A 25,254-nucleotide genomic window follows, 5' to 3' on the forward strand; every position below is an offset into this window, starting at 1 on the left:
TATTGATAGTTTTTTTTTTTTTTTTTTTTTTTTTTTTTTTGTACTAATCAATTTGCTCGTGAGAATGATCTAATTTTCTATTCACTTACTTACCTCAGGTTTCTTATTCATATTAAAGAGCTCTACAACAAGATGTGGTGTTTTTTAATGTCTCTTTCTGATTAATGTTTGTGGCACGTTAATATGCATTTCTGTTTTTCAGTTTTGATTACTTCTTTTTATGTTCGGATCTATTACTTAGCTTATGAAAAATATTACTATATCTTTATGAATTGACAAAAAATGTGTAAAAATGAAAAGCTCAGCAAAACAAGTAAAATGCTCACAGCCCATGCCATCTATAATGAAATTGTGAAGTCTCATAATCTATTCTTTAGTTAGATGCTGATTATAAACATGTTGTAGCTGCATCCTAGATTTGTTGTTCTTTAAGCCGTGCAGATCGTGCTTACATCGTGGATGACCTCAGATTTGGGCTGCATAGAGCCCCATGTTGTTAGTAAGTTTTTCAGAGTTTCTGCTTGAGATTCTGTTGCTTTCCTTCCGTTTCTTCCAATGACATTTGCGAGTAAAGAAAACTATGTGGTAGAGAATCAAAGTTGTTATTGCTAAAACTTTGAGAAGATACACCATAATAAAGGTAAAAATTAATAAAGCTAAAAATGACATTTGTGCATCTATGTTCCAAGGCTGGTGAGGGAGCATAAACCATTAAATTCTGTAAAATGATTTATATTCCAAGATTAGATGGTAGTTTAATATAATATCCATTTAAGGGTAACTAGAAATAAAGAAAACTTGGAGCTAAACGAATAAGTTTATGGTATATCTCCAGGAGAGGTTCGATTTTAGGTTCAATGTTAGATCAAATAGATGCTTCTCTACTGATCTACTGCTACTCTATATTTCAAATGAGTATAAACCTGATGACGCTTTATTGAGCCTTAGTTTCTACAAGTCATAATATGGTTTCAGGCAAAACAACTTCAGAAACTGCTATACAAGTCAATGTAGCTTTTTCCATTTTTATTTCATTACTTTAAATATGCAGGGAAATCACATGCAGTTCCCAAAAGAGTGGATTACCTTTGAACCAGGGTAATCAAATAGGTACAGTTACATAGAAAATCAAAGGTATATCTGTTTAGATTTAAGTTGACTATGAACATCATCCTAGAGACCCAAAAAGCATGAATTTCTAGATTCACTTTACTCTTTTACATATAACATCCTGTCCAATCTATTCCAATTGTCTTGAAATATCGACCTTTCTTTGCATCCAGTAGCTATTTTAGATAGTAGTTCGGATTAAAAGATAAGATTTGATTAGTGGCTCTAAGAAAATGTTATGGCTTATCAGAAAAATCTCAGAGAAGTGCATAGACCAATCACATTATCTAACATATTTACTCGTATAGTGTAGTTCGATGTGCTGGCCTGCAGGTAAGGAATCTAGCAGCAGACCATTTCTCAATAAATAGAATGTTCTTGAGTGTGTATGTGTGTGTTTTATGACTGCACAAAATCATAACCACCTAAAAGGTTTCCGAGAATATGAGATGTACAAAGGGAGGGTATCACCTCTACTACTGCACAAGAGAGCTTGGCTAATTTTTGGGTTGATTAAGTTAGAGGAGAAGGTCTTGCTTACTCTTATTAAGATTTTTTTAACCTTATCTTCTACTTTTTTACTTGGAAATACAATTTTGATGTAATTTTTCATTGCTAAACTTACAATCTCCTGTTGGAACTATTATTGTTAAGGGAATTTAAAGGTTAACCTTGTGTGTGATATTGGTTTTTCTGTTACATTTGTCAATTACACAAAAAATTCATTTAAGGAAAATATAGGGACAGGACGCTTCCAAGATACACGAACAATAGAGTCTATTAATAGTTCAACATGATAGGATCTGTATTGGAGGCTGTCCATCGATCTTTCCTACTATATGCCGAGTTTTTGCATAGTAAAGTTGAGTAATCAACTATTCCAGATTCTCTTGCACTATGTCATCATAGTTTTGTTAAATTTCTAATGCTTAGAATCAACTATATACAACATTCCTTTTGCAATACATCCTACATGAAAAGAAAAAAAGCCCATGTACATTTCTCTCAATTAGTCACTGTGAATCACCTTAAAAGCACAACATTTTTCATCATGCAAAATCCTTGTGGCGTATCAGATCTAAGAGAACCTGTAACAAGACCTTAGTAGCTCTGTTCTACTATCTCATGTTTCATTAGAAGTTTTGAGTAATTAGCTTTGGTATTAGAAATGAAAATTATGTATTAGATACAGCAACAAGGATTTGCTCGTGAAATCCAGACCCTGAGTGGAAACTCTTTCAGTATCCAAATTAGTCTTCTTTCCTTCGCGATGGAGTGACACATTTCCTCTCAGAGCTAGTTCTTAATTCAACACAAACAACCAACAATGTTAGAATCGAAACAGAATATGAATCCAAACACAATAAATTGAGGGGAAAAGGAGAGAAAAGTAATTCAACTCTCAGAAACATATGGATTCAGGAAATCATGTCTCTTAGTCAGAGGCGGAACCAGAAATTGAAGCTTATGGATTCGGGATTTTAGTCTTTTAAAGTTACTAGGTTTTAATTAATAATTTGTACATATTCAATGAATTTTCTAATATAAATACAGGATTTGAACCAGAGCTACTGGGTTCAGCCGAACTCACAATAGCCCTAGCTCCGCCCTGCTCATAGTATGCTACTTGGTGAACTACTTGAATAGGCCTAATAAAACTTGAGAAATAACGTTTTCACAAGCTACTGTGTCTCCAAAACGCCTTCTTTGACAATTAATTTTTTCTTCACAGTAACTGTACTCTCAAGAAAAGGAAAAGCTTTCATAGATACTCCAAAATGTTATTTATAACGATACTAAATTTAAGACTCCTTATAAGTAACACCTCCCAATAATGAGCTTGATTTTTTTTTCCTCAGTTGATGGAATTGGACATTTGAAACTCGAAAGACTTCATAAAAACTTGAGGACAATAGTTCACTAAAAAAGTTTGTTTAGAGTATTTTAGAATTCAGGTCATAGAAACTACAGATGGAGATAAGAACAGTAACAAAGAGAAGCTTTAACAACTAGGGAGGATCTTTATAAGAAAATATTATGTCATTGTATTTATACTTAAGAAAAAAAACAGACAAAAGGTAAGAAACTGGATGAAATTTAAGAGAAGGGCTTAGATGAGAAATTTGCCTCGAAACTTTAATATAGGCTTCTCTCCTTTGGTGATTATCTCAAACATTATGCGATCTCCTTCCTTTAAGCAATTTGCAATGCAGAAGTTATTCCATCCACCTCCAATGTAGGTGAAACGGCCAGAGGAACATACCCCTATGTAGAAGCTTCTACGGACATGCCCCTCGGTCACCTTAATTTCATTTTGTTACTCATCACTACCATTGAGAGTTGAACTAGCCCTTCCATAATTCTTTTTCACCTCTTTTTTTTTTTTTTCCCATCGAAGCTTTTTTTCTTTCTGAATTATGGCAATACTCAATTCTTTTTTACTTCAGTAATGTTCTTGGTTTTAAATCATCTGCACTTTTAGTTCGGACGTTGTTGTTTCATTTTAAAAACTAGATTTGAGGGGAAATGCATCTCTCCATTGTGAAGGAAAGAAGACTAATCTTCATGCTAGAAGAGTTTCCACGGAAGGTCTGAATTTTAAGATTTAATCCTTGTTGCAGCATGTTTGTCTTTTTCTGTTCATTTCTCTGATTCTAATGATTCTTTTTCGGGAATAACGAGTTATAGTTAAGACCTTAACATCTCCTTGTGCTAAGCATCATATCTTTTTTTTTGGTTCATGAAGTATTGTTTTTCAAATCTTTGACATGACCTTTTGTGTAATAAACAAATTATGCTGCAGAAAAACCAAAGCACAACATCGGTTCATCAGACAAGGTCTTTCCCAATGTAAAAGCGGCTAAAGATATGCCTCTGGGTCGCCCTCATTTCACTTTCACTATCAAAGCCCATTGCATTTCAAAGTCTTTGCTGGTAAGTTCAAAACTAAAATTCCACTTTCCTTGATAATTCAAATGGTAAGCACAGCCCTCTTTTTTCTTTGACAATTCAAATGTGCGAAACATAAGTATGAGCTATTTCTGTGCAACTGGTTATAAAACTGTTTCAGCATATTCCAAAACAATTTGCACGAGCAAACGGCCTCAGCAACAGGAATTGTACGATAATGATAAGAGATGAGCAAAGATCATGGGCGTTTAAGCTATATTACAGTGCAGCCAGAACTTTCATTGGAGGTGGATGGCATGAATTTTGCACTGCTAATTTCTTAAAGGAAGGAGATCACATAATGCTTGAGATATTTGCCCAGGGAGAGAAACCTCTATTGAAATTCTACGGCAAGTTTTCTCATCTTAGCCCTTGTCTCTTATATTTCATCCACTTTTTTCCGCTAAACCACGATTACAATGAAATGACATTCTGTTTCTTTATAACGGTCCTGTCTAGTTCTTAAAAGTTTCTCTTCATAACTCATGCATCCTTATAGTTTTTACTTCAACTTAGGCCCTGTTTGGCCATAAATACCAAAAAAAAATTCACTTTTTTTGGAATTTTTGAAGTTGGAGTTGTGTTTGGCCATAGTTTTTGAAATTATAGTTTTTGGTGAAATGTAGTGTAAAAAAGTGAAAAAAGTTAAAAAAAATTTGAAAAACAAGTTTTTTTCGTTTTTGGTGTTCCGGAGTTGTATTCCGGAAAAAAGTGAATATTTTTTATGGCCAAACGCCCACTTAATGTTCTATTTTTGGATTTAAATTCATCTTCAGTTTCAGTTCTGACGTTTTTCACTTTGAAAACTAGATTTGAGAGCAAATGCATCACTTCTGCCTAAAGAAAAGAAGCCTAATTTGGATGCGAAAAGAGTTTCCACTCAAGGTTTGAATTACATGGCAAGTTTTGGTAGTTTCTGTGGTGACTTTAGTCGCCCACAAAAGAGTCTTATTTCGTGTATCGTCAGTGTCAGTTATTACATCGTTTCTCTTCATGTATCTTTTCTTAAGGCCTCATGATTGAGACCTCAGATATGACTGCTCCAACATCTGCTAAGGATAGCCCTCATTTTGTTTCTACAATTTATCCTTATTCCATCGGCAGATCCTATTTGATGAGTAATTTGAACTGGTTTTAGACTTTTAATTAAGCCCTTAAATTAATAGTTAAGATTTTAACTATTTGCTTCGTTTCAATCTAAGTGCCTTAGTTTAACTGGACACGTGGGTTAAGAAAGTAATGAATATCTTTTGATTCATGTGGTCTTAAATTAACGATGTGCATAATATACCAAAACTCCCTTTCAATCTTATGGTTTTAAGCATGTGATGTGGAATGTTGGAATTGAAAAACTGTACTAAATATAGAAAGTGATATTCTTTTCTAAACAGAATACAAAAAGAAAATAATACACTAAATAGAAACATAGGGAGTAGGAGTATATCTTTTTATTGTGACAAATAACGCAACATTGATCGATCTACATACTGGGATAATTTTGAGCAGTGTCTTCCAATCGCTTTTGCAAAATCAAATGGCTTGATGAATAGACGCGAGATGATTCTCACAGATGAGAAACAAAGATCATGGTCAGTACAGCTAAAACCAAGGGGCAAGCGCTTTGCAATTACCAGGGGATTGGAACACTTCATGAAAGCAAATGATGTCGAAGCAGGAGATACCTACAAGTTTGAACTCATCAACAACGGAACTATACCTGTAGCATATTTCCATTGTGGTATTTCTTCACTTCCCTTTGTTTTCATGATCTTCCTCCGCGTTATACCTTTTTTTTTTTTTCCTTCTTTGTCCCTCCGGCTGCTAAAATTTTGGATAGACTGACTCGTAAACGAATTTTCTGTTGTAGTGATATGAAAATATTATGCCACACTCTGAAAGAGCTATGAGATTCTTGAAAATGTGTTACTTCTGATATTAGACGATTCTCCAAAAGCTTATTGCTTTACGAAAATCACCAGGGCCCCAAAAGTCTAGCTTAGACTTCAATTATGTAGTGATTTATGTGCAAAATTTAGATTCATAGCAAAGAGGGTCTATGTTATGCTAAGCAAATATTTTGCAGGTAAATATTCGAGGAAGGATGCCAAAGCATGAGAGAAGCCCTTGACAAGGACTACTGAAGAATATGATGTTTTTTGGATTTACCACATATTGGCTAATCTTAAAAAAAGAATGTATTTTGATTTTTTGCTCTTCAATAGACAACCTGTTTTTGTATGCTGTTAGCATTACTAACTCTTTAAGATTAAGGGAGTGGCACTTTTGTACGTAGTTTTTTCATAGATTATCCCCTAAAGATTGGTAGTCTTTATAATACAGGAAAGTAGATACGCTATACGTAGCATGTATCATTATGCACTATAACATGTATCAGTATCATGTATAGCAAACTAGAGCATATAACCTATGTTGTGAAGCAAGCTGATTTCCTAAGGCTCAAAGTGCTAGAAACTGATTTAGTTGGTATTCTTGGGCCGGGTAACATGTTGGAGAGTTTTATTTGAGATTGAGGCCCAACTAGCAGATTGTTTAAAAGGACAATGGATAAGAAAGAGTAGTTTTATGCGTGTTGTATTGTATGTTCCTCTCATCTTCTTTCTCTAAGTTTCTCATCCCCTTCTGATTTCCTATTCTCAATATTTGTTAATTGCTTATTGTTTCCTTTATCATTGGTAATTTATGTTCTCAATGATCATACTCCCTCTGTCCCAATTTATGTGGCATTTTTTGTTTTTCGAAATTCAAACTGCATGATCTTTGACCAATATTTTAAGATATATTATTTCACTAAATTGATATGAGAAAAGTTGCAACTTAAAATACTTAGAACCAAAATTGGAGAGTCCGTGGCATTTTGCACCCTTAATGTGTGCGCTGTTTTTTGATTTGCTCCCTGACCTTTCTTTTTTTATGACTTGCACCCTAATCTCTTCAAGTTTTTGCAAAACAGTAAAACTACTCTTTTTATATTATAAATAATACATGAGAGCAAAATGGGGAATACAAATAAAAAATACATGATATTCAATCTAAAGAAAGCTGAAACAATTTTTTTTGTCTGGTTTGCTGCAAATAGGGTACAAGGTAATATCTATTGTTTTTAACTTAAAAAACAGCATAGTTCCACTACATGTCAAGTCTTTAACAAGTATAGTTTTTCTTTGCAGAGTAGAAATCAAATGGTGGAATTGGGAAACAATGACTCAGAAAAATACAATTGATTCCTTGATTACTTTTGTTCAGTTTGTTCCAAAGAATGGAACAACATCCTCAAGGAAATTTAGAGATGATGTTTTCATTCTTTAGCTTTCAATTTCACAAACTTATAATTCCTCATATTGTTATATTGTTACATTTTTATGCCAATCTAGTCTTGTATCTGTGATGAGCAATTGATGCTAGGTTTCATTATGCTTTATTAAATTGAAGAGAAACGCTTGTAGCTTTCAGTAATGCTAATTTTATCCAAAATAGAGTAAAAACTTAAATGAATTGATCTTTTTTGTTTTTGTTTTACATGACAGTATCTACAATTGTTTGAAGGTTTAATAGACATGGAAACCTGTCTTTTTGAGTTACAAACAAGAAGTTTTGGCAATTCAATACTTTAATGACAAATTAAAGAAGATTCATATTGAATCTACCCTAAATTTTCTTACCTTTCAATATTCTCTTCTTTGATGGACCTTTCAATTTCTCCTTGCTTTTTATCCATGGATGATTAAGAAGTGATGATGTCTTCAGTGATATTTACGCTTGAAGAGCTTAATCTAATCTCACCCATGTTTTAATGATAGATGGCGGGAAGAGTTTCAGTTTCATCTATACTTCTATGCTAACATAAATAAATTTTAGCAAAAATAATTTTTTATTTGTATTTCCCATTTTGCCCTCATGTATCATTTATAAAAAGAGTAATTTTACTGTTTTGCAAAAACTCGAAGAGGTTAGGGTGCAAGTTATGGAAAAAGAGATGATAGGGTGCAAATCACAAAATAGAAAGACACATTAAGGGTGCAAAATGTCACGGACTCAAAATTGGACTATTAAACCTATCCTTTTCTTTTTAACTTGTTACGAATTTAAATGGACCAAAACTTCTAAATGCATACCTTAGGGACTATTTTGAATCTACTTGAAGGAACCTTTGGTCATTTTCTCTACCAATGACTAATAAGTACTCCCTCTATCTCAATTTACGTGGTATAATTTAACTTGCCATGAAATTTAAGAAATAGATGAAGATTTTTTAAATCTTATTGTCTAAAATAAGCCAAAAATATTTATTTGGTTACACATCATTTCGTCACATATAAAAGATAAAATTTAAAATTAAATTATTATCAAATAAGAAGATGTATCATTTTTTTTGAAACAGATTAAAAATAAAAGTGTTTCACATAAATCGTACGGAGGTAGTAAGTAACTTATAAAGGGTGGCCATTACCAAGTCCAAAACTCAGTAGCCATTTCTTTTTTATTATAGTGAAAAGGGCAAGCAAACTTATTTTGCCTCACACCCCAATGTTGTAGAGCATAATAGCTGTAATTAATTGGCAAGTCTTGAAGCAAAAATCATAAAAAGGTAACTTATTACTCTTTGAATACCTTTTCCATTTTGTAAGTACTCTAGAGAGTTTTAGCAAATAGTTACTAGTATTTTGATTTCTCAGTTTTTTTTTTTTTCTAAGAAGATAAAAAAAAAAAAAATTCTTCAATTTTAGATTAGACTTTTGATTTTTTTAGTTAGAGTGATGTGGTCCGTTTGCTAAATATATTACTTTTGATTTAGTTTTTGAAAAGTTAGGTTTCTACTAAAATCAAAATAAATTGAGAATAATTTTGGGTTATATCTTTGTTTTAAAGACTGGTCGTTGGAGAAAGGGAAATGAAGGATACCTAAACGTTGAGATCAAACACTTTATCCATAACCCGAATCACAACATTTTTTTTTATTGGTACCTAACGAATTCTCATTAATCACCAAGTGAAATAACAGAAGCTAAAACAATCTAACTAAACATTAAAGGGTCATTTGGTTGGAAACAAGTTATCCCGGGATTAGTTGTTCCACCCTCCCATAGGGATAAAATAACACTACAATCCCGGGATAACTAATCCTAGGATTAGTTATATGGCGATTTTATCTAAACCAAACGTGGGATAAACGCATCTCAAATATAATTCTGGGATTATTTATCCTTATCCCTCGTACCAAACGACCCCTAAGTCTTGCACGACCAATAGTTCGTTTGTCCAAATTTCTAAAATCAGCTTATTTTAATAAGTGCTTTTCAAAAAAGTACTTTTGGTGAGAAGCAGTTTGTGTTCGGCCAATTAATTGAAAAAAATACTTTTTAGCTTCTGAAAAACAGCTTCTGCTACTCCCTAAAAGTACTAATTTTCTCCCAAAAGCTTGGCCAAACACCTCGCTTTTTTTAAAATAAGCATTTTTTTTTTTTAAAAAAAGAAAGCAATTTTGGCCTCCCAAAAGCTTGGCCAAACAGGGTATAACTTAGATTTAGGATTAGCTCTAACATTACACACATAAGCTACTTCTTTAGCTAGGATAGTCCAATCTCAACTTTGCTTCACAAAAATCCTTTGGTTCCTCTCTATACACAAGATGTGTACAATTTTTTATTTTTTAATAACCGTGGTGTCCGGACCAGCTTACGCACTCCTCGACTAATTCCACGGGATATCTGCCACCTCCCACCACCAACAAGTTACCAGGTAACTTTGTCCACCAAGGCTAGAACATATGGGAAGAAATCACCTATTGTGTTTGTCTCCGTTGAGATTTGAACCTAAGACATCATGGTGCTCAACCCACTTCATTGACCACTAGGCCACACCATTGGGTGCGTGTACAACTTTAGCAATTACCATTCTGGAAATCTGGGCAAAGGATTTGATGGGACTTCTTCTTAGCATGCTTGATAGTCCATTGCAGGAAATCATCCCAGGATCTGGCCGAATGTGGCTGTCTCTGTAACCACTGGGAAATTATATTCCATAACTGTTTTGTATACTCACAAGCAGTGTCATCAAAGGCAAGGCGTGCTTAAAGCGTGCTTAAGCCCTGATGCTCAAAACATGTGAGCGCTTTGCCTCGCTTAATGTGAGCGCTCAAAACATGTCGTCACAAGGCTTTAACACATATTTTTCCTTTGCCAATGAGCGTTTCCTAAAGAGGCTACACTAACTAATTGATATTTCACAGCATCGTAATTTTATTTTTCAATTTCGTTGTCCATATATTTGTTATTCTTGCTTATTATTATTAGCCTTGGAATAAAAATATATATTTGTATTTTTCACTCCATTTGCGCCTTTTTCATTAAAGTCTACGCTATATTTGCGCTTCGTGCTTAAAGCCCCAACAGACCTTGGAGCTTTTTGTGCTTTTCGCTTTTGATAACACTGCTTTAAAGTCACCATCAAATGATCTCTAGTTTCAGGACACATATGACATAAAGAACACTGAGTATCAACTGTCACCCCCATTTACTGATTCTATCTGCTGTTAAGAGCTTGTCCTGCACTGAAAGCCATAAGGTAAACCTTGCTTTAGGTATTGCCTCATTCTAAAATAACTGGTAAGCCTTGGCAGATTCCCAACTAAGCTCAAGTATAGCTGTTTAATGATACTCTTCGGGCCTGGTAATCTGAGCTTGATCAAATATTTCTCTAGCTTCTAATATTTTTCTCACCATCCAGCATGCTTGCTGAGGAATGGCAAGACTATGCATCTGTGAGCGTTTTACATAAGAAGTATGGATCCACTTGATCCATAGCTTATCCTTATTCTGAGATAGCTCCCAGTAGTTCTTGGCCACAACAGCCTCGTTCTAAAGTGTCAAATTGATCAAGTTGAGTCCTCCCACTGACTTGGGCAAGCAGACTCTACTCCATGCTACAAGGGCTCTCCTGGATATATCATTTGTACCAGTCCATGAGTAGCTTCTGTAATACGCTTTTATTGTTTCCACAACTTTAACAGGCATCAAGAAAAGCAGGGACCAGTAAGCCTGAATACCAAATATGACAGACTGAATTCACTGAACTCTCCCTGCATAGGAGAGTTTTCTGTCCAGATGGGCAAGCAGACTCTACTCCATGCTACAAGGGCTCTCCTGGATATATCATTTGTACCAGTCCCTAAATAGCTTCTGCAATACGCTTCTATTGTTTCCACAACTTTAACAGGCATCAAGAAAAGCAGGGACCAGTAAGCTTGAATACCAAATATGACAGACTGAATTAACTGAACTCTCCCTGCATAGGAGAGTTTTCTGTCCAGATGGGCAAGCAGACTCTACTCCATGCTACAAGGGCTCTCCTGGATATATCATTTGTACCAGTCCCTCTTCTGCAATATGCTTCTATTGTTTCCACAACTTTAACAGGCATCAAGAAAAGCAGGGACCAGTAGGCCTGAATACCAAATATGACAGGCTGAATTAACTGAACTCTGGGAGAGTTTTCTGTCCAGATGAGATCCTAGCAACTATTTTGTGTATCAGTGGCTGCCACTGTTGAACACTCAGTTTCTTGATAGTCAAAGGGAGGCCTAGATATTTGAAAGCTATGTTGCTCGGACTCTTCAAAATTGTCGACGGGTGCGTGTGGGATACTCCAAAAGTAGTGTATTTTTTGAGAATCCGACCCGTGTGCGACATCATTTTTGGAGAGTCCAAGCAACATAGCTTGAAAGGCATTTCACCCAAAGAGAACTCCAGTTTATCCAAGATCCCTTTCTGAACATCACCAGGCACCACCAAAGTATAGACTTTTGTTAACATTAGCTTGTAATCTAGAGGCCTAAGTTGCTCGGACTGGGGTGCGGGTGTCCGATATGGGTGCGGATCCTTCATGGTCTAAATTTTAGGATTCGGGGATATGGATCCAGGTATGGATATGGGTGCGGGGATTGGGCTAAAAATAATTGAAATATCTAAAAATAGAATTATAAAACCTAAATTATGAGGTATTATGTAGAAAACTTGGGGAGAAGATATTGATCTAGAGGAGAATGCCCGAAGGAGATTAAAGGAAGAGGAGTGACATAGAAATTTCAATATACAAGGTATTCCATTTTCTTCAAATCCACCTTAAATTTTGTTGTGATTATAGAAATCATTGAATCTGTCCGGAATTTCTCCGTCGATTTTGGTCAAAGTATCCAAGAGGGGTTGACCAGATCGAGTACGGATCCCACACCCACACCCATGTCGTGTCAACATGGGTGCGGCACCGGAAGTGAAGAGTCCGAGTAACTTAGCCAGAGGCATGAGCAAATCTAAGAAAGGCTTGGTGCAGACTGTACAGTGGGGAGATCACCCCTACCAAAACAATAATAGATCATCAGAAAAACTCAGATGAGTAGTGCCCAACTTAGCGCACTAGGGTGGTGTTTGAAGTCCTTTTTCTCCTTTAGCTCATTCAGGCACCTGCTTAGGTACTCCATAGTTATAGCAAGTAAGAAAGGTGATATTGGATCACGTTGTCTGAGTCCCTTAGCTGCATCAAAGGGCTCAGTCAAATTTCCATTGGTAAGAATTGAATAGCTCACAGTAGTCACACACTCCATTGCCAACAAATGAATTTAGTAGGAAAGCTTAACCCTCCGTGACTTGTTCTAGGTAAGGCCATTCTACAAATCACAACATTCATTTGGCATATAATTCGTCTATATATATTAAAACATCTATGCTAAATAAATTTTTAGCATGAACTGTTTGTATTTAGAAGCATTTTCTGTAGACATTACAAGGTTCAGGTTCATATGTGCTCAGCCTTCGCTGTCCACATCTGTACTCACTACTTGCATAAGAAAAGATCCCGTAAGTAAATTGTACGCCTTGAAAATTGTTGAAAAGAATAATGTGTTTATGCGAAAAAATTACAACTCTCTCTATGTATTCATCCTAAGTTGTGATGCAAATATTTCCTCTTGCGACTAACTTTTTTTGCGACATTGCAGCCTTAAAAAAAGAAGAAGAAGAAGAAGAAGATGGAAACATCAATAAAGAGGAGGAAATGTACAGAGGAGAAAGGAAACATTGCAACTAGTGAGTTTGATAAGTTGACTGCTGATCTTATAACCTCAATTTTTGTTAGATGCCCAGTGAAGACATTATCCACATTAAGGTGTGTATCGAAGTCATGGAATGACCTTATTATTAGTCCTCCTTTCTATTCTCACCACCTGAAACAATCAATGGAAAATGCCCCCCAACTTCTTGTTATGGATCGCTACTTATTAGGGGCAACAAAGTGTAGGCTACGATTTGTTTCAGTAGGCACGGAAGTAGAGGAGGGAGAGAGCAATGAATTATACAATGACATATTCCCTCCTCTCTTTTGGTGCTCTTGGCTTGTATGCTATGGTTTGGTTTGCATTTCAGCAGGAGATCGTCGTATTTTTTTGTGTAATCCTGCCATGCAACAAGTGTGTCAATTGCCAAAATGTTCACGTACTGCTTTACCACTTAGAAGTGAGCATTTTGGGTTTGGATATCTACATTCAAAGAATGAATACAAAGTGGTGCATTTTCTCTATGGGCGTCCTGCATCTCGTCGTAGTAGGTATCCGGGACTTGCACAACTAAGATGCGAGGTGTTTACGATAAATGGGGTTGGTGGCATTTCTAATAGTAGATGGAAAGAAATTGCTGAGATGCCTCCATATCATCCGTACTTGACAGGGTTGTTAGTAAATGAATGTATGTATTGGCTGGCTGGAGTACGTCTTGGTGCCAAACCTAATAGAATTTTTTCGTTTGACTTTGAAAATGAGAAATTTCTCACTATATCTCAGCCATCGTCTTTTAAGACTCTTTCTAACCTGAAAATGTTGGATCTGAAAGGGATGCTTTGCTTGGTAGACAAAGATCACTTTCACAAGAGTTCAATTCTAGACCTGTGGATACTCAAGGATAAAATCAGTTGTATTTGGGTGAAGGAGTATAGCATCAATTTGGTAAACTTTAGGTCCGAGAAAATTATGTCTACCTTCGGGACATGTAATGAAGAGATAATTTTTACACTTCAGGATGAGGTCGTGTTCTACGACTTGAAAAGAAACTGCTTTAGAAGAGTGAGAAGAGTTCCAAGATTTGATTTTGGACTTCAGATATATGACTTTGGAATTTACCGTGAAACCTTGTTTTCTTTAGGAAGCACATAGGTCCATCCTTCCCTCTTTAAGGATTTATCGCTTTTATGTTACTGGGATAAACGACTCTTGTTCCTTGTGTTGGAAGATGTTAAACCCTATCTTATTTCATATGAAGCACATCCTTGGTGAGCATTGTAAAAAGGGTTAATGATATTTTTGATGATCGAAAAATGTAATGATGATTTGTAACTCTTTATTTGCTATTTATTTGGGTTGAACTTACTAGTTGAATATTGGTTTATGTCAGGTCTATGGTTAAAACTCCCTTCCCCTTGTTTTTACCTGCATAGAGTAGAAACCAAGAATACTTCTTGTTACCCCAATGATAGTCTTGGCAGGTTATATAGTATATTACTGAAGGTCATTGGAGTTACAAGCGGTTTTTCTTTTGGGCAGTTGTTCACCGTTGGATCAAGCCAATATGACCCATGAGAGTTTTGTAACCGAGGTGCCTTTTCTTTTTCCTTTTTATTCCTTAAGGACATTTGGGGAATTTACGTGTAGAGTTTGCAATTCATAATTGTCTATAAGTCATTTCGATAGTTGTCCTAATCTCTACTCGCTTGACTTTGGCTAGTCTTGTTAAAAAGATTACAATCGGAGAAATTAGAGATTTGGGCAAGTGTCTTCGACATACTGGAAATTCTTCTAGTATTGTTGTTAAGAAAGGAAGAAAACTTTTCAAGGTTTGTAAGATCAAAAAGAGTAATGAAGCTTCCAAATGATGAATGTGATGCTAAGTTTAACTTAGCACTATGGTCTTGATATTTTATGTTACAGTATAACTTTTGGATATTTTTGCTGTAATTCTCTAGATAAATTTAATGCGTTGAGCTTTATTTTATACTTTATTGTTTCGTGGTGTTTACTTGGTGAAGTTCAAAGAAAAATTAACTTGATACAAGAAATCTACCCTTTGTGTGGCGATGAGAATTGCTACAAAAGCACAGCAGGCAGAACTAAATGTTTTAGTGGCAACAATTGGACTATTGCAAGTGCTTCCATTACTGAATGTTATTTGTGATAATATTGGTGTCACCACAGAAACACATTTTGTAGCCGCCATTGTCGCTACAAAGTCATTAAACCATCAGTGACCACTCTCATATTGCAAAAAAAAATTAATATTTCCTGTGACAAGTAAAACCTCAAGGTGTTTCAACAATGTAAACTTAAGATTACCCAAAACTAGTTCAAATGACCTTCAAAACTCAAAGAAAAAGAAAATGCTGGAGATCGTGAGTTTTTTTATTTTTTAGGCTTAACTTATTTACCATAATTTGATATTTTTAATTTGGCCCCTCGCTCTTTTAACACCCCTAATCACCCGTGTAAAATAAAGGAAAATTTGAATAGAAAAAGAATTCCAATTTTCTTCATTCAAGACTTGAGAGGTCCTCTCGCCTCTTTCTTCTCTAGTCACTAAACTTATGATTTGTAGTCTCTATTTCATTTTATATACAACTAGTAAACTTAACAGCGCTTCCTGCGGTCGTAAATACGTTATTAAATATATAATTAAATATTAAAAAATAATCAAAATTATTGTTTTCATAAACTAAAGTTATCTTTAATTTTTCTTTCAAAAGGTTAGCTTAAACATAAAGTTTGTAATTTCAATCCATACTTATTTTGCAAAAGAAAAAATAAAACATTTAACAAAACTTCACCTGCATTTTATACTAAACAAAGAAGTTAAAATAAAAATAAATAACTATAACGACACAACAATAAGACCTCAATCAAATTGTCTAAATATCTTGTGTGTTGAAGAAGCATGATTTCACTATCATCGTTGGTACATTTTGGTCACACTGGCTTATAGAGTTAGAAATAAATTATTAATTAGTTTTTGAGGAGAGAATAAGTAGTGTTTATTTATATTTTTCTACAGAAGAAATATGAATTCATGTGATATTTTTCTATCAAGCTTTGAGCCATTGACAAAAAATTAGGAATAGAAACATCATTTTATTTCATGGTCCTTATAGGTAAAATATCTCATTCATATAAATTAGTCATCTTAAAATTAGAAATTAAATGTAAAAGTCTTGTTAAAAGAGAAATACTTTGTTGCAAGAACAACTTCCTCAAACCCCCGACCATAATTGAGCCAAGCTATTCATACATTCTTATTAGAAGCATCACAAAACATTCATAATACTGATCGTAACTTAATTTTTTCTCTTTTCTAAAAGAATTTTTCCCTTCCTTAATTAAAGTATTCATAGAAATCAACGCATTACAATATGGGCAAAATGCAGCGTTTTGAACTTGAAAAAGACAAAATATAGTGATGCCAAGTTTTTGTCCTTAAATTCTTAAAGATGCAATGGCCTTATGAGACTGCTATAGCGCTGCAACGTCTATTGCTTTAGTAAATATACCCACCCAACTACCTGCTCTAATATCTCTAATTGGGGACCTAAAATTGTGAAACAAAATCGCTGGTGGTCTTGGTTGTATACAATGATACCAAAAACATATGTAGTATCATATCAATATACACAAAAATAATACTTTTTCAACCATAGAGTATATTGTGAACTTTTTCATCGATGTTCAGATATTGTAAATTTGTAACCAATGAACCCCACTCCGTTATCACCGCGTTCTAATAAAATTTTCCAGCAGAAAAAGCTCTTATCGAAACATAACAGGTCATGACAAAACTTCTTTGTACCGATGACGTTCAGCCATTTAAGTGTCAAAAAGACAAAAAAAAATGCTACTAAATTATCGTACATGATGAATAACCAAATTTCAATTGCAATGAAAATTTTAGGATGAATCAATGCAATTTAAAAGGAACTAATGAGAAGACATTGATTCAAATCTGAATTTTCGAATTGAGATAGATCATGCTCACAATTTGATTGAAGCAAATACTTTTCAAGTTGTAGCAAAAACCTGTACTTTGATATTTTGGCAGCTTCAACAGGCATCTGACCGCAACGATATATTTGCCCAAAGCTATTGCCACCTATAATGTTCCTTTTCCTCAAAGTCTTGGCCACAACCACACTATTGCAAAATGTAAATAGGTTTAATTTGGTGAATCTGAGGGAATTTAAGCATAGGAGAGCAAAGGAAACGTTTATTTTAGTTGGGGACACCAATTGATGTGAGGTTTTCTATAACTGATGATATAACTAAATACTCATTAAGATATAGTAATGAGATATATAAAATATGATAAAAACAATTAATTTCCAATTATTAAAAAATTAAATGAAGAAAATGTAGGGAAAAGCCCAAAAAATGAGAAAAAAGATAAATAGGATCCTTGGCCAAAGAGAGGTGCTACATCATCTTGTCTATGCCTAGCTTTATTTTTTTTATATATATATATATATATATAGATTATTCTTTATTTAGTCTCTCCAAGAAATAACATATTTATAAACTTAAAATTATTTAAACTTAAACTTCCACTTTTTGCTAATGAGAGATTTTTATAGTCACACAATATTATGACATAATCCAAAATTATAAGTTTCAAAATTTTGTAGTCACATAAATATTGGAGTAATACATTTAAACTACAAATTTTAAAAATATTTTTTTCTTTTTTAAATTCTGTATCCAGTCAAATATATGACGGAACAAATATTTTATTTACTTCCTCAGTCCCAATTTATGTGATACTTTCTGCCATTTGAGGTTCAAATTTTTTAATTTTGATCGTGTGTTTGTTTGAACATAAAATCTTTAATTTTTTTGAAATAAAATTTACATATTTGAAAACGACGTAAACAGTACTATAAATCACTATATTTAATGATTTAAAACATTTGAAAATTGGGTAGGGTGGATGAAATGGAGGCTCGCATCTGGAGTCCTGTGTGATAAGAAGGTGCCGCCAAAACTTGAAGGCAAGTTTTACAGAGTGGTGGTTAGACCAACTATGTTGTATAGGGTGGAGTGTTGGCCAATTAAGAACTCTCACCTGCAGAAGATGAAAGTTGCGGAAATGAGATGCTGCAATGGATGTGTGGCCATACTAGGAGTGATAGGGTTAGAAATAAAAATATCCAGGATAAGGCGGGAGTGGCTTCGATGCAGGAATAAGATGTAGGAATTGAGGTTGAGAAGGTTCGGGCATGGTGTAGAAAAGATGCACAGATGCCCCAATGGCGGAGGTGTGAGAAGTTAGCTATGGATGGTTTCAAGAGAGGCAAGAGTAGGCCGAAAATGAATTGGGGAGAGATGATTAGACAGGACATGGCGTAGGTCCAGCTTACTGAGGACATAACTTTAAATAGGAGGTTATGGAGGACACGGATTATGGTAGAGGGGTAGTAAGTAGTGTTTGTTGTCTTACTTATCATTTCATACTAGTAGTCGTAGTATTATTCTTGTAGTTACTTGTCGTTTGATTTCTATTACTATTTGTTGTTGCTTGTACTTCGATTAGCATATTATTTTGTGGTAGTTCCGACTCCTTTTCGTTCAGTCAGCTTTATATTGCTTTCTATAGTATTTTGTCATGCCTTTTATCTTAACTATCTCTGCATCCCAAGATAGAAGTAAGGTCTGCAATCTGCAACTGTCCATACCGAGAGCTGTGAGATTTCACTGAATATGTTGTTATTGTTGTACATATGAAAAATTACGATAAAAAAATTAATATACTCTTAGAAAAAACGAAAAATATAGTGACATAAATTGGGATCTTGTTAACAAAATCTAAACAGAGCACCTGCAAAATACCACATGACAACCTCTCATTGGCTGATACCCATATCCAACTGGTCCCACTTCGGATTCCATAAAATCGACGTGTCTGGCTCAGAAAAATCCACGTGTCTGGTTCAGAAGAAGATGCAATGTAAACAAAAACAAACATCTCCATATGGAAATGCCAAAATCACAAAATGGCCACCACTTACGTCATCGCCGGCACTGGTCTCATCACAAATCCTCGTCGTAACTCCTCTTCAACTGCACTTGACTTTAACCAAAATCTATCTTGCCGTGGCCCAACTTTGAAAACATTTAGGCCAATATATGCTTCTGTATCTGCTTCGCCAACACCGGTGACTAAGCCCGATGACCTAGTCGATTCCATTCTCTCTAAGGTATATACCCTACTGGACTTTATTTGTTTCACGTTGTGGTAAGCGTTTTGATTTATGTACATGCTTTTTTTTTAGTCGGCAACCTTTTTACGTTTAATGACAATTTAACTTTTAACCTTACATTTATAGCCACGCATATATTATAGGGAAAAGGGCCAAAATTACCCCTGAACTTTGAGAAATAGTTTATCATATATCGCCCGTTATCTTGTTTGACCGAATTATCACTTCTTAGTTATCTTGTAATTAAAATTTACCCTTAATCTAAACAACTGCCACGTGTCCTAATTCTAGACGCTCAACCCATTTCCTCCCAATAATTTCATCAGGATCAAATAATGATCCGGATCCTACCCAGATGAAATTATTTCACCCAACCCGTTTTTGTTTATTTCAAACCCAAATACAATCCTTTATCATTTAGCTGAGATTTCAATATCACAGTAATTATCTTCTTTTATATATCTTTTTTATTAGTGGTATAACTGTTCTGTAAGAGCACTTCGTGGATCGGAAAAATGAAGAACTTCAATAGAGCTTTAGTTAATGACTTAGTTAAAGAGAATCTAACTGAAGAGCATTCTGTATGGTTTGTTTTCATTCTAAAAATGAAACACGTTTCATATAAACATCATTCAGTGAACGTTTTAATCTTGGCTTGACCGAAGGCAGCGATTTTATGCTTACAGAGTTGAGCTTTGCTAGGGATTTCATTACATGGTCGAACTCAGTGATTTTAAGTTGAAGCTTCATGACCCGAATTGGGATTGAACTTTTTATCTGGTCAATCATGTGGTTCACAAATTTAAAGAAATTTTGTAATTCCTTGTTTCGAGAGGAGATTAATCAGTAGTTCAGAATTGTCAGGCAAGATTGTCCGAGAAGATGCCATCTCTTGGAAAATAAGGGATTGTATTTGGGTTTGAAATAAGCCAAAACGGGTTGGGTGAAATAATTTCATCCGGGTCGGATCCGGATAATTATTTGATCTGGATGAAATTATTGGGGGGAAATGGGTTGGGCGTCTAGGATTAGGACACGTGGCAGTCTGTTTAGATTAGGGGTAAACTTGGACCATAGTATAACGGTAAGGGCATAATTGGCCCAATAGTATAACGAAGGGTATGAATAAACTATTTCTCAAAGTTCAGGGGTAATTTTGGCCGTTTTCCGTATATTATATTCCCTCTGTCCCAATTTATATAGTACATTTTCCTTTTCAATTTATCCAAAAAGAATATCACCTTTCGATATTTAGAAATATTTGGACCACAAATTTCAAAAGACATTTCTTTCTTAAATTCCGTGTCTAGTCAAGTAGTTCCACATAAATTGAGATGGAGGGTGTACTAAATATAGAAAGGTAGTATCATTTTTTTTGGGACTAAAAAGGAAAAAGTGTCACATAAATTGGGACAGAGGGAGTAATTGATTGAATAATCGGTGAATTAAGAGTTCCTTTTTAATATAGAACAGTAAGATTAGTTGCCTTTTGCAGTCTATAGCAAATAAGTAACCTTATTTTGCGATAGATACAGCTATGTTATTTGCGTTATATAGTGATAAGTAACCTTGCTGTCGCCAGACTTCGAAAATATTTTCCCCAAACTATGCTTCTATATCTGCTTCGCCAGCGCCGGTGACTAAGCTTGATGACCTCGGTGATGGAATGAACTTATATAAAAACTCTACCGGCATCCTACCTTTTCTTAGAATATTGTAAGCTTATTCTTCAGATGCTGATGTGTAGCATTATATTATGACTAGAAACAATACAATCTACCCAAATGTTGAGCCTCAAATAGTTACAGAAACGATACAATCTATCCAAATGTTCAGCCTCAAATTGTTATGGTAAAAATAGGCAAGTACTTTCTTGTAGATTGTAAATGATTGCCAAAAGATTAGGGGAAATCATGATAAACACCCTTAAGAGACTAACTGAATTGCTGCTTCATGAACTAGTGAAACTAACATCTCATGGTAAAGAAACACAGTAGCTACCTACCCAACCATATGGGAAATGCCTTACATAGAAGCGGTTAGCCAATTCAGTTGTGTTTTAATTGCATTCTGAGTACTTTTGTTTTGGAAGTTTTAATAACATCAGCTGAGCATCATCACTTAACCAGGTTATGCAAACAGATCGAGGGGTTTTGCTTGCAAGGGATGAGCACAAAAAGGTAGCCGAAGTGGCTCAAGAACTGCAACGTTTCTGTGTGGATGAACCCGTGAAATGCCCTCTTATATTTGGAGGTAAACTTTAACGTTATGTGTTAGAAGAGAAAGAGTTCCATTAAACTTTCTATGCCAACCCCCCCCTTCCCCCCCCCCGGCTCCCGTACAGATTAATATCTCCACGTTTGACATATTAAATATCAGAAATTACTTTCTTTGTTAAGCTAGTATGTCTGGCCTAGTTTTTTTCTCCAACAATATGCCTATTTGTAATAAGCCATTAAGTGTGCCATTCTTCTGAAGAAATTCCTGTAAATTTCTTCTTCTTGTTTAGAACAATTTTGAACGCAAATTAGCATACTCCGCATACATTCTAGATTTTCCACTTCATAAGTCTGCAGAATATGACCACTGACGAAATACTGTGTAAGAATGTATAAATTTGTATACCATAGAACAAAATGCATCAACTAGGATTATCCTCTGTACTTATACGTCAGCTAACTTGAAACATGGACAATCTAGCACCTATTAAAGAAGGTTGATGCTCATGTTAATCAAGTGTTTTTTATGATTAGTAAAATAACTTCTCTTTAAAATTTTAACACCCCTTGTGTGATTATCATGTAGCTTGTAATATGAGTTTGTCTGTGCGCGTGAGTGAGTAGTGCACTCGCGTGCATGCTCTATTTACATTGAACTGGGAGATGTTCTGCTTACGACAAATGTTACTCCCTCCGTTTCAATTTATTTGCCTTACTTTCCTTTTTAGTCGTTTTAAAAAAGAATGTCTTTTTCCCTATTTGACCACTCTATAATTCCAACTTTTCACATGGCATGTTTAACACCATAAGATTAAAGGGCATTTAGGTACATTCCACATATCTTTAGTTTAAGACCACAAGATTCAGAAGTCTTCTTTGCTTTCTTAAACTCAGTGCTAAGTTAAAACCAGACAAACACATTGAAACGAAGGGAGTAGTTATTTCTCTGGTTAGTTTTGTGCAGAAATTCCATAGTTATGTTAACCATGTCTTATAGCAAACCAGAAGCTCCTGAACTGCAATTAATAATGAATTACTTGCAGAATGGGATGTAGTGTACTGTTCAAATCCCACTTCACCTGGAGGAGGCTATCGGAGTGCATTTGGTCGCCTTTTCTTCAAAACGAATGAAATGATTCAGGTTGTTGAAGCCCCTGACGTTATCAGGAACAAAGTAGCCTTTTCACTTTTTGGTTTCCTTGATGGTGAGGTTTCCTTAAAAGGTATGAAAACAGTGGCAAACATGTTCTATTTTTCAAATTTATCTCTTCTACATATCCTTTTCTGCTTTACAGGAGAAATTTCTTGGTCTGTTTATATGGTAAATGTAAATTGCTGCATGAAATGCCAAACATAACAAGGGAAACACTCAGTTGACATGTCACTGCTTGTAATTTGCATATAAGATAATATACAGTCATTCAGTTAGTTTTGTCTATACACATTAACTATTTCTGGCTTCTAAGTTATTAGCCCTTTTTTGTTCTTACTCTGTTATATGAAGTCCCGAAATTAAGGATGTTTTGATGTGATAGATACAGGATTAATGAAGTAAAACTACCCCCCTGGCACTCAAAATTCTTTTAGTATTTTCCGCTTTTTACCATTTCCAGTGTTAGCCAGCTTGATAACCTTTATCTAATCAATCAACCCATGTCTCAATAGCTAATTACTTGTGAGCGACTATAAAAATCTTCTATATCCATTGTGGTCCATTATTTCAAGATGGATACATAATTTGTCCTTCTAAGGCAAACTACGGGTTCTCTAAATCTCACACTTGATCGTACACTAACATTGATTCTCTAACCCAAAAAAATAAAAGGCTTGGTGCAAAACATGGGAGTGTAATCACAACAACTAAGGTTTATGGGATGGGACATTATCCTCACTGCATTTCGAACCGGGCACCACTAGTCCTCGGGGATTTCTCGGTTATCAAATAAATACAATTAAGCTTTAATGCCAATTAGTTGGCATCACCTATGTGAATCATTTACTTCTATTATGTTCTATTTTTAGCTAAATATGCATAGACTTCAAAAGACTTTAATGCAATTTAGCAGATAGGACTATTATTACTCACTTTGAAAATCTTTTAAGCAATTTTCCTTCTCTTGATAAGACTGTAAATGGTGTCATGATGCTATCTTCTGTGCTAGCTAGCCAAGCATTGATGTATCAATTGCTAGCAAAATTTCCTAGATTTAAGTATCACTATCCTGAGGTGTATACGAGCGTTTGTTTATTTTCATGACCAAGACAAAACTTGGTACCTCAGTTCATGATGTGGTGTCCAGTTCTTTTTACCATTCTAATCTGAGATTGTTCTAACCATCATCTTTGTGATGCAGGAAAATTGAATGTTTTGGATGAAAAATGGATCCAAGTTGTGTTCGAGCCGCCTGAACTCAAGGTAGGAGGGTTGGATTTTCAGTATGGTGGTGAGAGTGAAGTTAAACTAGAAATCACATACATTGATGAGAAGATCAGGTTGGGAAAGGGCTCCAGAGGTTCCTTGTTTGTGTTTCAAAGACGTCAACCTTGAAATGCTAGACTTTCGAGTTGCTCTTCCTTACACTATACACCCAATTCTATGTACAAACATATCGTAGAAAGTGAAACACAAATATGGAGAATTGTTTAAAGAGAACAACCCATCGGGTTATTCTGGATGTGTAATGTAAAACACTATCACAGACTTCCAGCCATGGAATCAAATTTACCAAACTCGAAAGGGAAGTGAAGTGATCTTTGTATCTCTGTTTGAGGAATGAAAATTGCCGGTAGAGATGTATCTTTTTGCCCCCTTTTAAAGGACATGATTCACCCCAGCAGCATAGTTTATTTTGGATTCAAAATCACAAGGTATTGTTTGTCAATTCTTAGGGTCACTTGGTTAACGCTAATACAATATGGTAGTTATCATACATATGTTCTTAACATGGTAAATGATAGGGGTGTACAAAGTAAACCGACAAACCGCACCAAACCGTTAAACCGAGTCAAACCGAGAAAAAAACCCGACTAGTGGTTTGGTTTGACTTGGTTTGGTGTTGGAAAAAAAAACCCGACCATAATTGGTTTGGTTTGGTTTTAACTAAAAAAAGTCAAACCGAACCACACCAACCCGACATTACATATATTCAATTTTTAAAATATTTTATACATAAAAATATTTATTTGTAAAGTAATTTATAAATATTTCTTAAATTTTTTCGTAATTTTTTATCTATTATCATATTATTCAAGCTTGAACTTAGAATTTTGAATGTCAATAAGTTTTATATCCTATGGATGTTAGTAACTCAAATAAAGTCCAAATCAAAAACCAACTCAACACTAATCCTAACAAAAGAAATTCAATTTACCACTAGAAATGACAATAATGTTGGATATCTATTCTTTAGTTTTGCATAATTGATTTAGAGAGTAAAAATACATAACTTAAGTTTTTTTTCTTTGTCATATAATTAATACCTATTTTAGCATGACTTAGTATTTTTAGATTATGGTCATTTTCTTTTACGGCTTGTTAATTAGCAATATTTATTTTAACCGATTATCTTAGCTTTTGTTGAATATTTTAATACAATGTCATCACTCTTCTCACATTTTGTGTTATTTTCTTAAAAAACACCTTAATTATATAATTGTATCTTACTAGGACTAAAGAAATATTTAA

At 34.7% G+C, this 25,254-nt stretch overlaps 2 protein-coding genes and 1 long non-coding RNA gene across 3 annotated transcripts; all 3 read left to right on the forward strand.

Annotated features, from left to right (window-relative positions):
- The first annotated feature begins 3,426 nt into the window (after nt 1–3,426).
- On the forward strand, nt 3,427–4,547 carry LOC132057413 (uncharacterized). Its single transcript, XR_009415142.1, has 3 exons — nt 3,427–3,699; nt 3,914–4,044; nt 4,181–4,547. It is a non-coding gene; the product is annotated as an uncharacterized LOC132057413 (long non-coding RNA).
- A 4,020-nt stretch (nt 4,548–8,567) lies between these two features.
- Nucleotides 8,568–14,497, forward strand: LOC132057425 (putative F-box protein At3g52320). The gene is made up of 2 exons (XM_059450026.1): nt 8,568–8,665; nt 13,070–14,497. The coding sequence occupies exon 2, from the start codon at nt 13,100–13,102 to the stop codon at nt 14,273–14,275; it is 1,176 nt and encodes a 391-aa protein (XP_059306009.1). The 5' UTR covers nt 8,568–8,665; nt 13,070–13,099; the 3' UTR covers nt 14,276–14,497.
- A 4,618-nt stretch (nt 14,498–19,115) lies between these two features.
- LOC132057434 (probable plastid-lipid-associated protein 8, chloroplastic) lies at nt 19,116–24,221 on the forward strand. The gene is made up of 4 exons (XM_059450037.1): nt 19,116–19,347; nt 21,480–21,603; nt 22,613–22,792; nt 23,924–24,221. The coding sequence occupies exons 1-4, from the start codon at nt 19,144–19,146 to the stop codon at nt 24,115–24,117; spliced, it is 702 nt and encodes a 233-aa protein (XP_059306020.1). The 5' UTR covers nt 19,116–19,143; the 3' UTR covers nt 24,118–24,221.
- The last annotated feature ends 1,033 nt before the right edge of the window (nt 24,222–25,254 follow it).

Source organism: Lycium ferocissimum, chromosome 1 (assembly GCF_029784015.1).
Source record: "Lycium ferocissimum isolate CSIRO_LF1 chromosome 1, AGI_CSIRO_Lferr_CH_V1, whole genome shotgun sequence".
NCBI classification, from domain to species: domain Eukaryota; kingdom Viridiplantae; phylum Streptophyta; class Magnoliopsida; order Solanales; family Solanaceae; genus Lycium; species Lycium ferocissimum.